Genomic DNA, 17,286 nt, shown 5'->3' on the forward strand with positions numbered 1-17,286 from the left:
CCACTTTTGCTGGGGTTGAGACTGTGGGGCCTAGTAGGGTGCTGAACACCTACCCCAACCTGGACTTCTAAGCTACACCTAAATAGAGTAACTGCCTGCATAAAGGAAGGATCTAGAGTCTAACAACACAACACCCAAAATGTCCAGAATAGAACTGAAGATCATTAATTGTATCAAAAAACAGGAAAATCTCAAACTGAATGATAAGACAATCAAGAGACATCAACACCAAGATAATTTAATCTGACTAGAAATTTAAAACAGCAATCATAGAAATGCTTCAATGAACAAATTATGTACACACTTGAAACAAATAAAAAAATAGAAAATCTTAGCAAAGAAAGGGAGAATATAAAAAACAAAATGGATTTTTTTGGGGGGGGGCTCTGTTGGGTCTTTGTTGCTGTGCTCGGGCTTTCTCTAGTTGCGGCGAGCAGGGGCTACTCTTCATTGTGGTGTGTAAGCTTCTCATTGTGGTGGCTTTTTGTGGTGCATGGGCTGTAGGGCACACGGGCTTCAGTAGTTGTGGTGCACATGGGCTCAGTAGTTGTGGCTCGTGGGCTCTAGAGTGCAGGCTCAGTAGTTGTGGCGCACAGGCTTAGTTGTTCTGTGGCATGTGGGATCTTCCTGGACCAGGGATTGAACTTGTGTCCCCTGCATTGGCAGGTGGATTCTTAACCACTGCACCACCAGGGAAGTCCCCAAAATGGAATATTTTTAACTAAAAAATACAGTAGCCAAAGTAAAAGACTCAATGGATGTGCTCAAGAACAGAATGGAGGGGAGAGAGGAAATTATCAATGAACTTATAGAACAAGAGAAATTACCCAATATGAACAACAGAGAGGGAAAATATGCTGAATCCTAGAAGGAAAGGGGAAAGTCAGGCTGAAAAGGCATGCAAAGAAATGGCAGAAAATTCCTCAATTTTGGCAATAAACATAAGCCTACAGATTCAAGAAACTAAGCAAACCCCAAACAGGATAAACCCAAAGAAATCCATGCCAAGACACATTATAATAAAAATTCAGAAAACTAAAAACGAGAAAAAAAATGAAAGTAGCATGAGTAATGATACATTACTTGCAGAGGAACAATGATTTAAATGACAGATTTCTGATCAGAAAACATGACGGCCAGAAGGAAGTAGCACATTTTTCAAGTGCTGAAAGAACTGTCAATCCAGAACTCTATACCAGCAAAAAATATTCTTCATGAATAAAGGTGAAATGAAGACATGCTCAGATGAAGGAAAACTAAGAATCTGTCAGGAGATCTATTCTAAGGAAGTTCTTCAAGCAGAAGAGAAATGAAGGAAATGTGGAACATCAGGAGTGAGGAAAGAACATAAAGTAAAAATATGGGTACATTTAATAGATTATCTTTCTCCCGTTGAGTTTCCAAAATTATGTTAGATGGTTGAATCAAAAATGGCTACATTATCTCATGTAGTTCTTAAGGTATATAGAGGAAATATTTAAGATAACTATGCAATAAAGTGGGGGTAAATTAAAGGAGCTCAGTTGAGATAAGGTTTTGAACTGGCTCAATGTTAACAAAAGTAGACTGTGGTGAGTTACATATGTATAATGTAATACCTAGGGCAGCTACTAAAAAATTATACAAAGAAATGTACTTAAGAACTCTATAGATAAGTCAAAGTAGAATTCTAAAAAAATGCTCAAATAACCCACAGTAAGACATGAAAAGTGAAACAGAGGAACAAAACAACAGAACAAAGTGGCAGAGAATGTTCACAGCAGATTTGTAATAACCCCAAATTGGAAACAATTCAAATGTCTTTCAATGGCTGAATGTTTAGAGAAACCATAGTATATCGATACCATAAAAAACTACTCAGAAATTGCCCAAAAAAGAACAAATTATTGTACCTGCAACAAGTGGAATTGATCTCAGGAGAATTATGTTGAGTGAAAAAAGCCAATCTTAGAAGGTTATATAGTGATTACATTTATAGAGCACTCCTATATGAAGAAATTATGGAGAATAGATTAGTGGTTGGCAGGGATTAGGAGTGGGGAACAGGGGGAGGAAAGAAGGATGGTTGTGACTACAAAGGGATAGAACAAGGGATCTTTGTGGTGTTTCAAGTTCTATATCTTGATTGTGGTGGTAGTTACAAAAATTTACACTAGATAAAATGGTATGGAACTAGAGATACACATACAGAAGTGCATGTAAAATCAGTGAAATCTGATAAGGCCTGTGAATCACACTAGTGTCAAATATGATATATAACTATAATTACATAAAACATTACCATTAGGGGAAAGTGGGTATAGAGTACACAGAGTAGTCTAGGTTATTATTTCTTCAACTTCTATAAATCTATAATTATTTCTAAATAAAAACATTTTTTGAAAGTCCCAGTAGAAAAAATAGACAAAATACATGAATGGGCTATTCACAGAAAAGGAAATTTGAGTTCTATAAATATTTGAAAGGCCTGAATATAAAACAGCTGTGGTATGGGAAGAAGTGAACTTTCACATCCACTGAGCTCTTACCTGACACATAAAAATCACCAGCATTTGAATTCCCATGTAAGGATCTAGAAACCAAAGAAAGAGTCGTTGAAATACATTGAAACTGCTTCTGCTCTGATACAGGTAACTATTCTTGGCTTGATATTTTACATTAACATTTTACAGTATGCATGAATGGTCTTTATCCCTCAATTTGAACCAACCCAAATGCAGATGACTTTTTGTTCCAAATGGAGAGTCAGTTACCCCAACAACTGAGTATTTCTTTTGTTTCTTCACTGCTTTCAAATAGGGAAGAACTTGTGTTTAAAAATGAAAAATTTAAAAATTGGTCTCAAACAAAGGCTATTTTATACTTCTGATGTGTATATCCTAATTAACATTATGAGAGGGTAAGCAAAATATTATCTTAATTCAGTTTGGTTTATGTATTATTACAGATATTTTCTATAAATGTTAGTATCTGATCAAAGATAAGAATCCATTTTAAAATTGTTTCTATAGGTCCAGGTTTTCTCTATCCATTTGATTTTAAAAAAAATAATTTTTTTGGCTGTGTTGGGTCTTCGTTGCTGCATGCGGGCTTTCTCTAGTTGTGGCGATCAGGGGCTACTTTTTGTTGCGGTGCGTGGGCTTCTCGTTGAGGTGGCTTCTCTTGTTGCGGAGCACAGGCTCTAGGTACATGGGCTTCAGTAGTTGTGGCGCACAGGCTTAGTTGCTCCATGGCATGTGGGATCATCCCAGATCAGGGATCGACCCCGTGTCCCCTGCATTGGCAGGCAGATTTTTAGCCACTGCACCACCAGGGAAGTCCCTATCCATTTGATTCTTATTTTAGAGAAACAAGAAAATAAAGACAGGCAAGAGAGAATAAAAAAGCAAAACCTACAACATAATTTTGACAACCAGATTTGTTACTACTGTCATATTTGCTTTCATTCTTTTATTAAAGAAATATTACAGATAAATATAACAAGTGCCTTCACTTCCTAAAAGGCAATCAATGTCATATATGTATCCATGATCAATACACAGTACTGTTCTTTGCATTGTTTTATTAAATTTATAGAAATGTTATGTTTCATTGTACATTTTGCTTTTTTCTGTCAATATTATGTAATCTATCCATGTAATGATATATCAAATTTGTATCTTTAAATAGTGTTCTATCATACAAATAATCACATTGTATCAATCTATTCCTCTACTAATGGAAATTATGTTCTTTTCAATTTAGAGTAATACAAACCATGATGCAGTGAACATAAAGAGATGCATGAACACATGCATCTCTGTGCATATATGTGGGTGCCTCTGAAGCCAATACACCAAAATAGAATTGAATGTTCCATATTTATGTGTTTTTAAAGAAATCCTGTTACTCTAAAGTAATAAATATAGTCTATTTTTTCATTATATAGAATTTTGCTTTTTATATTCTAGTCTTCAATCTGGGTTTTATTTTTGTATATGGTATAAAGAACATTTTTTGTTCATATGAATCTTCCATTTATTGAATAGGCCATCCTTTTTCCAATGATTTCAACAGCACTATAATACACAAAATTCCCATGTCTTTCCTCCAGTCTTCAATTTGTTTCCACTGATTTATTTCCTCATAAAGAACACACTGTTTAAATGCTATGAGCTTTGAATAAATATGCAATGATATCTAGTAGTCTATCTTCTCTTTTGTTTTTCATGTTTGTTTCAGCTATTTGTGGCCCTTTACATTCCCATATAAAATATTGAATCAGTTCATGAAATTCTTAAAATATAACTAACTGGTAAAAACTTTGAGTGGAAGTACTTTAAACTTAGTGATTTGTGAGACAATTTATATTTTTTTTACCATGTCAAGTCTTTTCAGAACATGTTATTTTTCTCAGAATTTCAAATGTGAGCTTTTGTGACCTTCAAAATGTTTTATAACTTTATATATGTCTTGTAATTCATTATTGTTTATTCTCAGGTATTTTATATCAAGCTATTTTCTAATTAACTATTCTACTATGAGAGGTTATTTTAAGAGGTTTTTTTTTTTTTTCTCCAATCTTCTTTTTCTTGGTTAAGAGATTGGCTAGGAGCTCAAGTATCATGCTGGCATGCTGATGAAAATATCTTATTTCAGGTTTTAAAGATAATGCTGGATAAATATTATCATTAGATAAGATATCTGCTGAAGATTTTTGACAATCAGCTTTCTCATTATACAATTTGTCACCTTGGTAAGAACTGTGTCACAAATGTGACTTCTTCAAACGGCTTTCCCACATTCACAGTTTTCTGCTCTAGATCCGATAATGTACTGTGCAAGGAGGTGCTAATTCCTTCCAAAGGCTTTTCCATATTCACAAGATTCATAGTTTCTATTCCTAATGAGTATGAATTCTCTGGTGTCTAACAAGGTGTGACTTTTGGCTGAAAGCCTTACCACACTCATTACAATGATAAGGCTTCTCACCTGTATGTTTTCTCATATGAAGTGTAAGAGATGAGATTTGAGAAAAGGCTTTTCCACATTTACTACAGTCAAAGGGTTTCTCACCTGTATGACCTCGTATATGTATAGTAAGGGAGGAACTTTGGGAGAAAGCTTTTCCACATTTATTACATTCATAAGGTTTCTCACCTGTATGACCTCTCATATGTACAATAAGGGAAGTTCTTTGAGAGAAAGCTTTTCCACATTCATTACATACATATGGTTTCTCACCTGTATGACTTCTCATATGTAAATTAAGCAATGAGCACTGAGAGAAAGCTTTCCCACATTTATCACATTCATAAGGCTTTTCCCCTGTGTGACTTCTCAGATGAAGAGTAAGGGAAGCAATTTGAGAGAAGGCTTTACCACATTCATTACAATCATAAGGTTTCTCTCCAGTGTGAACTTTCTGATGTGTAATAAAGTTTTGCTTTTGGCTGAAGGCTTTACCACATTCATTACATTCATAGGGTTTCTCTCCAGAATGAATTTTTTCATGAGCAATGAGATTTGATTTCTGGCTAAAGGCTTTGCCACATTCCTTACATATATAGGGTTTTTCTCCAGTATGAATTCTCTGGTGTCTAACAAGATTTGACATCTGAATGAAAGCTTTCCCACATTCATTACATTCATAAGGTTTCTCTCTAGTATGAATCTTCTGGTGTGTAATGAAGTTCTTTTTGTGGCTGAAGGCTTTTCTACATTCCTTACATTCATAAGGTTTCTCACCAGTATGACTTCTCATATGTACAGTAAGGGCTGAGCTTTGAGAGAAGGATTTTCCACATTCATTACATTCATAAGGTTTCTCACCTGTATGAATTCTCACATGTATAATAAGCATGGAAAACTGAGAGAAGGCTTTTCCACATTTATCGCATTTATAAGGTTTCTCTCCTGTATGACTTCTCATATGAAGAGCAAGAGATGCTATTCGAGGGAAGGCTTTACCACATTCATTACATGCATAAGGTTTCTCCCCAGTATGAACTTTCTGATGTGCAATGAGGCTTTGCTTCTGGCTGAATGCTTTTCCACACTCATTACATTCATAAGGTTTTTCTCCAGTATGAATTTTTTCATGATCAATGAGATTTGATTTCTGGCTGAAGGATTTACCACACTCCTTACATGCATAGGGTTTCTCTCCAGTATGGATTCTTTGATGTCTAATGAGATTTGACATTTTAATGAAAGCTTTTCCACATTCATTACATTCATAAGACTGCTCCCTACTGTGGATTTTATGATGTTTAATGAGTTTTTCCTTTTGGCTGAAGGCTTTCCTACATTTTTTACATTCATAGGGTTTCTCTCCAGTATGAATTCTCAGGTGTCTTATGAGGTCCAAAGTTTGATCAAAACCTTTTCCACAATGATTACACTTAAAGGGGGTTACTACAAGATGGGATAAGCTATTGCCAAATGATTTCATAGGTCCATTATATTCACAATGTTCTTTTCTTACAAGGATTCTCTCATTATTATAATAGTTGAAATTATTATGTTCTAAACACTTTCCAAATAAGTCATATTTGTAGAGATTGTGACTGGAAGGAAAAAAGTCTGAGTTTGGAGAAAATGCATTTGCAAATTTCTTATGACATTCATTCACTTTTTCTTCAGTCAGTGTTTTTGTGAATTTATCTTCAAGTTGTGTCAAAAGTCTGTCCTGGATTTTCTGATGCTCATCCATCCCCCATATTTCTCCTAAAACAAATTGCAAATAAATATCACTTGTAAATTTTTCCAATATTATATCAAAAAAATTTTTTTTAATATACTAGTATGGGATTGGTTCTTAGCTTATGGCCTAGTGTCTTATTAAGCAAATTCCAGGTACATATATCTCCTATTTCCTAAGCTTTAGGAAATTCCAGGAAAGGAAATATGAGTAGAGACAGATATTTATGAATATAAATAGCTTTGACTGCTTTTAAATGGGATCTGAAAGAAAAAAGGTAAACTGTTGGATAAATAAGAGGGAGAATTCAGAATGTACAAATAAAGTAAGAAGAAATAGCGATAGAGAAAAAGACAAAAACAGGAAGCTAAAAAATCATAAAAGTACTTCACAGGACTCCATTTAAATAAACTTTTTGACATAATTTTCTGGAAAATATAAATTACCAAAACTGACTCTATAAGATGGAGAAAACAAATACCAATTTCCACAAAATAAACAGAAAAATATGAAAAGAAATACCCCAAAACAAAACAAATAGAAAAGGCCCAGAGATATTATCATGGGAATTTAAACAAACACCTAAGGGACAGCTGTCATGCTGTACAAAATATTATGAAAGAAAAAAGAATTCCCATTTTTTTATGTGTGAGACAAACATAATATTAACATCAACACCTGATAAAGATGACAACCAAAAAAGCAAACTATACACCAATTTCATTTTTGAATATCAATGCAAAAACTCTACATATCAAAATGACCCAGAAGAAAAAAAAAGTGACCCAAAAGCACATTAAATATAAGACATATATATGTTGTTTTTTCCAGGAATATAAGTATGTTTCAATATTAGGAAATCTATTACTATAAGTAAATACATTAATAGGTCAAAAGTGAAAAATCAAGTAATCATTCCAAAGATATTAAAAAGATAATAAAATTCAGCACCTATTTTCCATAAAAATCACTTTATAAAATGGGAACAGACACTTATTTAACTTGAGAAAAAGCACAGTATAACTTAAACCCTGGCACTGTTCTTAATGGGAAAAATCCCAAAGCATTCACATTAAAGTCAGGAATAAGAAAAAGATAAGTACTATCACAACTATTATTACAGTACAGGGTAGTGTATTAAATAAGAGAAAGAAATGAGGTATAAAAACTTGGAAAGGAAAGGTAAAGTTAACATTATTTGTCAATACTAAAACTGTTAACTTGCAAAATTGATCCACCTGAAAAATTATAAAAAGTAAAAAATTAAATTCACTATATATAGTAAATTAATATTCACTTTCAGTAACCTTCATATATACAAAGAACTATTTAGAAAATATAGCAAAAGACTACACTTACAATGACAACAAAAATATGAAAAATCTGGGAATAAATTTAATAAGAAATGTCTAAAAATTATAAGAAAACTTTAAAATGCACACACAGATTTGAACAAATGAAAGTGTTATAGGTTGAATTGTGTGTTCCCCCTTTAAAATATATGTTTAAGCCCTAACCCCCAGTACCTCTGAACATGAAGTTATTTGAAAATAAGGTCATTGCAGATGTAGTTAGTTAAGATGAGGTCGTACTGGAGTAAGGTAAGCCCCTAATCTAATATGACTGGTGTTCTTATAAAAAGAATGCCACATGAAGAGACAGAACACAGGGAGAACACTATGTGAAGATAAAGACACAAATTGGAGTTATGTTACCACAAGCCAAAGAATGTCTGGGGATACCAGAAGCTGAAAGATACACGGAATCTTCTCCTGTAGGTTTCAGAAGGAACATTGCTCTACTTACACCTTGATTGTGTATTTCTAGCCTCTACTTCATTATGGCAGCTCTAGGAAACTAAGACAAAAGGTGTATCACATTCCTGGAAAAGAATATTCGATAGCAAAAATGGTAATTATTTGCAAGTTAACCTATCAACTTAAAGTGGCTTCAATAAAAATGTTTGAAAATGCAAGTAAATAATAGCTCAAGGGAAAATGATACTAGGGGTTGCCAGCAGAGAAGAAAAATTACTTTTCAATATATATCCTATTGTACTTTAAAAAATTTGTACTACAAGTATGTATTATATATTTTAAAAAGTGAATAAATAAAATTGTTCTGAACAATACAGTAATTAATAAAATGAGAACAAACAATAGGAAGGTAAAAATTGGATAAAAGAATCAGAATAGGGACTTCCCTGGTGGTCCAATGGTTAAGACTCTGCACTCCCAATGCTGGGGGCCTGAGTTCGATCCCTGGTTGGGGAACTAGATCCTGCATGCATGTTGCAACTAAGAGTCTGCATGTCACAACTAAGAAGTCCGTATGCTGCAACAAGGACTCCACGTGCTGCAACAAAGATCCTGCATGCCGCAACTAAGACCCAGCACAGCCAAAGTAAATAAATAAATATTAAAAAAAAAAGAAGAATCGGAATATAAAACTGGAAGAGCCTGCATAGCATGATTGAAAGGGAAAACAAAGAGTGGGAAATTATGCTTAAATATGGCCTCATAAATACATGAATTTATCTCTGATCCTACACAAAACCACACTAAAATTAGATAAGGAAAGAAAAAGATACAAACTAACAAAGACAAAGACCACTCTTCCACCCTAGAGAAGATGGGAGATTACTCTCTTGAGAAATATAAGCAGAAAGGCTCTAGAGACAAGGACACCAGGCAGAGAAATTCAGAGATAAGGAACTGGCTCAAACATAGAATAAATGAACGTCTACATACCCAAAGGTGAGACGTTCAGTCCTCAATGGCTGCTTAGCTCTAGGAGAGGAAAATGGAGATTTTTCTCCCTCTCTGCCAGACTGAGAATAAAGTAAAGGAAAAATTCTTGTGAAGCTATAATGCAGGTAAAGTTAGAGACGTGGTTGCAGATTATAAATGTAGAAAAGAAGGCAGAATACTAAGCTTAAGCTATTGAGTCCCCTCAGTTCAGGGAAAGAGAAAAGCTCAATTAAGCAAAAGGTGTTGAGAGAAAAGGTAAGATCAGGTCTTTAAGGTACTATCCAAGTAGAAGTGTACAAGAGTTCCAAGGGCAAGATCAAAATATCAAATGTGACAGAAAAGACTCCATGTTTTAAGATGGTGAAATGAAAACATATCTGATCTCTTTTCCTCTATACAAACAGGAATGAAAAGTCATTGATTCTTCAATGATCCTAGGTGGTGGCCGTAACCCCAATTATAATAAATGAGTTAGTGTTGACAAATACAGTGAAGGGTGGAATAGGGAAAAAAGGATTCTAAGAGAAGACAGCTGTTCATGCTGATCTTGGGCACAGCAAGCAGCTGACATTGTCAAAACGGATATCACACCTTGAAGGGCAGAATTAATTAACCCATGATTACAACATGGAAATTTGGGAGTAGAGACTGATTACAGGAGACTTGACATCCCAAGGTATGTCAAGGAAGCCAGGACTGAATGAGGAAACACTGTGAAATACTGTCTTTTTAGGAAGAAGTCTGTTGGGGTGAGAGTGTAAGATTCAGAGTTATGAGAAGACTTGCAGCTGCAGTTCCTTTTTGGATGAGAAGAAGTAAAACCTAAACATATTCACACAACCATGTAGAATAAAAGGCTTTAGTATGAAGAACAGATGCATTCCTATACATCAAGAGTCGGCAAACTTTTTCTTAAAGGTCGGATAGTAAATATTTTAGGCTTCGTGGGTCATATAGTCTTTGACACAACTATTCAACTTTGCCTCTGCAATGTGAAAGTATTAATAGTTAAGATGTAAATGATTCATTGTGGCTATATTTCAGTAAAACTTCATTTACTCTAGAAACAAGTGGCTGGCCTACAGGTCATAGTTTGCATATTCCTGCTCTAGATCAGAGAACTTTCTTTCCTTCCCTAACAATATCCTTCTTTAAAAGTCAGGTCAAGGAGGAACTATCCTCACTCATAAATGAGAAGGTACTGGAATCAGATCTCTAAAAAAGTATAAGAGAAAAAAGAAAAGAAACATGAGATAAAGAAAGCAGACAAAAACTTCAAGCTAAGACAATTGACACATAGTAAATGAAAATCTTGATTAAATGTATTGCCATGAATGAAAAAACTTAATGAAAATATCAACTATAAATGAGCTCAAAATAGAAATATAAATGCATGAGGAAGAAACAATGAGAAAACAAAAAGGGCTAAAAAAAATTAACTAGCAGAACCAAGAAAGAAAGAAAAGAGAAAAATAAAACCATCCAAAATAATGAACACCATGCAAGTGGGGGGAAAAAAGAGAGAAAGGCTACATAAAGACTTTTAGGGATTCCCCTGGAGGTCTAGTGGTTAAGACTTCGCCTTCCAGTGCAGGGGGTGTGGGTTTGATCCCTGGTCAGGGAGCTAAGATTCCCTCATGCCTTGGGGCCAAAAAACCAAAAAACATAAAACAGAAGCAATACTGTAACAAATTCAATAAAGACTTTAAAAATGGTCATCAAAAAAAAAACCTTAAAAAAAATTTAAAGACTTTAAGTATTGAAATTACAGTAAGGTAACCTCGTATTGCAAAACAAGATAGTGGATAAAGCATAAATTCTGAAGCATCACTGGGCTGATAGGAAGTAGCATAAATCTCCAAGAACACTGCAATCCTCTCCAACAACCATGCCTGAGCTCCATACACAGAAAAAATGAACAAAATAAAAACAAGTATTAGCCAAAACCAGGTCTGAGAGACAGCAGACCTGAAAGCAACCTGCAAGACAGATCTGTCTTGAGTACCTATGCAAAGCCTTGTTAACTAAAGTATAAGGCTCTTGGGCCATCAATAAAGAAGAGAAGCTCAACTAAGATTCCTACAAAAAGCCAAGACCTTCAAAGAATGTTCAACTGATCCTCACTTGGTAACGCCTCTTGGCACCCACCAGAAGCACATGTAAATCATCTTCAGAGGAAAGTAACCCCAATTTAGGACAACAGAATTAGCACAAATTAAGATTTTAAAAATTTAAATTTAGGATCAGCAATCATCAACTATGTGAAGAACCAAAATACACTGAGTCCTCAAAAACAAGATATTTAAACCTGAGAACTTAAAATACTGGAACTGTCAGATACTGAATACAAAAGAGCTATGTACAGTATATTTAAAGAAGCAAAAGATAAAAACACAAAGCTGAAGAAGCCACAGAAATTACTAGGAAGAATCAGAAAGATGTGAGAAGAAAAAAGCATAGCAAAAACAAAAAGAAGAGGAACTTACAAAAATACAAAATACTACTAAAAATTTTTTCAAAGGTGGATGAGTTAAAAAGATGAATAAACATGGTTGAAGAGAGAATTAGCAAACTGGAAGATATATCTGAAGTAATTACTGAGAAGGCAACACAGAGATACAGAGGAAGAAAATAGCAAAAGATATTTAAAAATATGGAGAAAAAAAAGGTCTAGCATCTATCTAATATGACTCTCAGTGGTAGAGTGTGAAGGCAATGAATGAGAGCCAATATTTGATGATGCTAGCTGAGAATGTTGCAGTATTTATGGAAGACATAAATAAGAAGACAACACTATGAATAATTTTATACAAACAGATTTGAAAACACAGATGAAACAAATTGTTAAATATAACAGATGGCCCTGGAACATCAATATATGGTAACCTTCTTAAAATACAAAGGAAATTTAAATATTTATGGCAATTTCTTTGTTCAACTCTGTGAAAATTAATTCGAAAACCAGGATTAAAATGGTATCTTTCTGGAAAATTACAGTCTATTATCAAAAACTATTGCCAAGAGAGACAAAAGCATCTATATAGAACAGTTATAAAAGGAACAATGGAGAAGGGCTTCCCTGGTGGCGCAGTGGTTGAGAGTCCGCCTGCCAATGCAGGGGACACAGGTTCGTGCCCTGGTCTGGGAAGATCCCACATGCCGTGGAGCGGCTGGGCCTGTGAGCCATGGCCGCTGAGCCTGCACGTCCGGAGCCTGTGCTCCGCAACGGGAGAGGCCACAACAGTGAGAGGCCCGCGTACCGGAAAAAAAAAAAAAAAAAGGAACAATGGAGAAAAGCTGTCAAAGAAACTTTCCTCAAAAATCTGCAAGGTCCAAATAGTTCAACAGGTAAGATAAATAAAAATTTTACGGGAGTTTTATGCCAATGCTATATAAATGTTCTAGAACGTGAAGAAAAGCTTCTAAATTTTATTTACAAAACCAGTGTAACATTGACTTCAAAGCTTGACAGAGTTAAGATATTTAAATTCATAGCAAAAATGTAAGTATGATTCATTATTAAGAAATATGTAAATAATATTCACCCATATACACAAAAGGAAAAAGAATCATATGATAAATCTCCTGTAAGAAACGGTTGTTATTTTAACTATGTGAACTTTAACGGTGGTAAAAAGTACTTTAAAGAGCAATGAGTGACCGGAAAAAAATACTAGAAAAACAAGAGAAACGGCTAATCACCTTCATATGTTAAGAATTCATATAAATTAAGAACTCAACAGAAAAAAAGGGGCATAAAACACAAACTGTTCATAAAAAAGAAATATAGATAGATTTTAAACATATGAAAAGATGCTTGCCTTCATTTATAATAAACGAAATGCAAATTCAAACTATAGTAAGTTATTTTTCATTTATCAAATTGGCAATGATTTAAGGAATGCTAATAGACTAAGTTGCAGAAATTGTCAGTAGAAGTATAAATTTATCTTCTTGAAGAGCAAAAAAAGACATCACAATATCTTTCAAATTAAAAATATATGTATGTATATGTATGCATGTATATATGTGTATGCATTATACATATGTATACACATGTATCACAAACACACAAGCACATGCATATATACGTGACAAATGTAGCAGAAAATGGGAGATAACAGAAAAGTAGCACTGACTTTAAATCTTTATTGAAATAAAAGGATTGTAGTCATTACTGAAGTATGAGAGCAAAAGCTAAATTACAGTGGGAAGTGTGACTATGGGTACAAAATATGATGCTAAAGCATTTACAATGGAAGGAAAAAGAGAAAATAGTAAAGGACTCTAAATGTCAACAAGTTTATTTAAACAACTTCAATTCTGTAAATATCTGAACGTAAAACGAAAGGAGCCTATGTAAAAAGGTGGGCAGAAAGACTAGAATGATTACCAAAGCAAAGCTGGGAATGAATTAGGAAATGTTGATATCTAGCACACAGGTAAGAAAGCTAACTGGTCTTTTAGGTTCTGAGGAAAGAAGTTAAGAATATTATCTAGAAATGACATCTTACATATATAAAAAATTCACACCAATTGTCATTACAAAGTTCTATGGCCTTAAAAAAAATAACTTTGAAGAACATTTTAGAGGGATCAAAAACTTACAGATTAACAATGAAAGGGCCCTGGCCCCTCCTCACCTGTATGGTTCCTTCCCACTAACCTGGACAATGTCTCTTTGACACTTCTTCCTCCACCACCCATGGTTCTTCTTGCTCCAACTTGAAAATCACATCAGGTTTGGTGAATGGACATCCTGTCAAAGGGAAGTGACATAAGATCTGGGCATAAATACTAGGAACAATCATTCAAGAACTGAGGCTGGCCCAGGGAAACCAGGCTTTCTGAAGGACAAGAAAACTATGTTTTCTAGGAATACTGCCCCTTGAAACATAACCAAGGATGACATTTTGCTTTGAAAGCTGCAGCATGCACATGAATGTGAGCAAAGGCACCTAAAGGCCAAACTCAGGCTAACATTTAAAGGTTCCACACATTTCAGAAACACTGGGGGAAAAAAAGGTAATTTACTCCCAGAGTTTGAGTTATATAGGAAACTACCCTTACCCACAGTGATTAAGTTGTTATAGTTTTCTAGCATCACATTCCAGTACAGGTTCCTTTGAGCAGGATCCAACTGCTGCCACTCTTCCTCAGTGAAGTCAATAGCCACATCTTTGAATGTCACTGTTTCCTGTAACAACATATTCCCACTCAATCTGGAGTCATCCATCTTAGATGTAGTGGACAAAACATATTGAAACTTTTTCTGATAGTACACAAAGGTAAGAGATTATAAAATAAATTTTACCTGTTTTTGTTATTGTCTGAAAGAAAAATATCATTTTAGCAACATCCTGTCAGTTTATGTTCATTCATTGATTTAGCAAGCACACATCTTTAATAACTACTGTGAGTTAAAGAGATCTTGGGTACTAATTTATACTGAGTGCAAAAACTGGCGGAATACAAAACTTTACTCAAGTTAATTGGTCTGGGAACTCACTAGATCCCTGTGATTCATTGGTACATGAAAAAATGAAAATAGGATTTGGATGGAAGCAGAAATGGGGAGAGAATGACTTTGAAGTATAGTAGGAACATCCAAACAGAGATATTCATTGATTTAGCAGTTGCACATATTGTTCATTAGATCAGAAGAAATCTAAATTGAAAATGAGGATTTATTGTTCATAAGCCTATAACAGGTGTCTGCAGCCACAAAAACCGGATATATTTTTGTTCAGAGTTCACATATACTGAAAAAAGAGTGCCACAAATAGAATGCTACAAATACCAACAGATATAGAAAAAAGATTAATGAAATTTTTATAGAATGGTCTGAACTTGAATTACAACCAGAACTGTGAGAAAACAGTACCAAGAAAGATTAAAGTGTCAGAAATGAGGGACTGGTAACAAATTTCTTCAAAGAAGTGTGATTTGAACATAGAAATCAAATGCACTTTTTATAGTTAAAAACCAAAATGCCCCAAAAATATAAACATAAGAAAAAAATCTTCAACAGCACTGGAACAAAGGTAGCTTTCCATATTTCCTATACTTTGAGGAATTTCTATGAGAGATGGGGTAAGATAAAAGGAAGTCACCAGGAGCTAGCTCATAAAAAATGTTTCTGATAATTTATTTCTAGGTCCTAAAAGGACCCTATGACCATGAAAATCCACTAAAGTTGAGAGTATGCTGTGGGAATAATGGAAACTCCTCTTTTGGAGCCCTTTTCTGCTGAAGACCAAGGACTTAAACAATCAGGCTTAAGAAACCAAAAGCAATCATGGCAAAATAAGACATCCCTCTGCAGTGGCCCCACTGCAAAAACCGTAATTTGGCATCCATCTATGGACAAAAGTGCCTTTGTGGGAACTGTGGGGTCCAGCACCGTATGCTAAGGGACTGAGAAGGAGTCTTGCCTACCCACATGTTAAGTTATAAGCATACAAACCTCAGTTCTGGCTATAGACCCTGAGAGGCATGTGAACTGACTCTAGCCTCTCTTGGCCATGGTCCAGGAGCCCCCAGAAAATGACTGTCTTAGACAAGCACCCAATAGAAGACAGAGCTTTTGTGAAAGTACACGTCTCCAGCCAAGAAGTTCCAGTACATCAGTGGAGCAAAAAATACAAGTTTGGACTCATCAGAGAGGGTAAGAGGAACAGTTTGACTTTACCTACTTCACCCCTCCACCAAGGCAACACAGCTTAGGACCAAGAGAAATCTTGGCCCATGATTTCGTTCATGAAGGAAAATAAGGATGTGTGAGTACCCTGCTTTCCCAGCTATGTGGGATGGTGCCAAAGAGTGTCATTTTTCTCTCATCACATCCAAAGTACTGAATTGTGAGCTGTGTCACTGAAAAGTCTGAGAGAGCAGCAGATAACATTCTCAGAGGACGTTACAGAGAAGCGGATCTTACTAACTGTGCTAAGGACACCATCAAGAAGTAAAAAAGAGGAGTCAAATAAATAAAATAAAAAATGAAAGAGGAGACATTATGACTGATATCACAGATACAATGACCATGAGAGACTGCTATGAACAATTATATGGTAACAAAGTGGATAACCTAGAAGAAACATAGAAACATACAACCTACCAAGACTGAATCACGAAGACATAAAAAATCAGAACAGACCAATAATGAATAAGGAGTTGAATCAGTAATCAAAATCTTTCAATAGAGAAAACCCTCCCCTCCCACCAAAAAAAGAAAAGCCGAGGACTAGATGGCCTCCCTGGTGAATTCTACCAATCATTTAAAGATGAACAGATGCCAGTCTTTCTCACACTTTCCAAAAAATAGAACTGGAGGGAACACTCCCAAACTCATTTTACAAGGCCAACATTACCCTGATACCAAAGGCAGATAAGGACACTACAAGAAAAACTATAGGCAAATATCTCTAATGAATATAGATGCAAAATTTTTCAACAAAATATAGGCATACTAAATTCAACAGCATGTTAAAAGGATCATACACCACAATCAAGAAGGATTCATTCCTGGGATGCAAGGATAGTTCAACATATGCAAATCAATACATGTGATACATCACTTTAATAGAATGAAAGACAAAAATTATATGATCATTTCAATAGATGCAGAAAAAGCACTTGACAAAATACAACATCCTTTTGTAATAAAAACTCTCAACAAACTGAGTATAGAAGGAACATACCTCAGCATAAACAAGGACATATACGATAAGCCAACAACAATATCATATCCAATGGTAAAAGGTTGAAACTTTTCCTTTAAGATCAGAACAAGACAAAGGTACCCACTCTCACCAGACCTATTCAATACAGTATGGGTAATCCTAACCAGAGCAA

The 17,286-nt window shown here is 34.8% G+C and overlaps 1 protein-coding gene across 2 annotated transcripts in view; it reads right to left on the bottom strand.

Annotated features, from left to right (window-relative positions):
* Positions 1-222: 222 nt before the first annotated feature.
* ZNF569 (zinc finger protein 569) overlaps positions 223-17,286 on the bottom strand; it is a 64,546-nt gene continuing 47,482 nt past the window's right edge. The window contains exons 4-7 of one of the 2 annotated variants that reach the window (XM_049702913.1): positions 14,503-14,629; positions 14,099-14,191; positions 2,529-2,572; positions 223-1,985 (exon numbers count right to left, since the gene is read on the bottom strand). In XM_049702913.1, the coding sequence (XP_049558870.1) occupies positions 1,956-1,985; positions 2,529-2,572; positions 14,099-14,191; positions 14,503-14,629 (294 nt within the window). In that variant the 3' untranslated portion in view covers positions 223-1,955. Of the gene's footprint in view, positions 1,986-2,528; positions 2,573-4,527; positions 6,709-14,098; positions 14,192-14,502; positions 14,630-17,286 lie in introns of those variants that run through there. The other variant, XM_004284220.3, reaches the window with a different exon arrangement.

Source organism: Orcinus orca, chromosome 20 (assembly GCF_937001465.1).
Source record: "Orcinus orca chromosome 20, mOrcOrc1.1, whole genome shotgun sequence".
NCBI lineage: Eukaryota > Metazoa > Chordata > Mammalia > Artiodactyla > Delphinidae > Orcinus > Orcinus orca.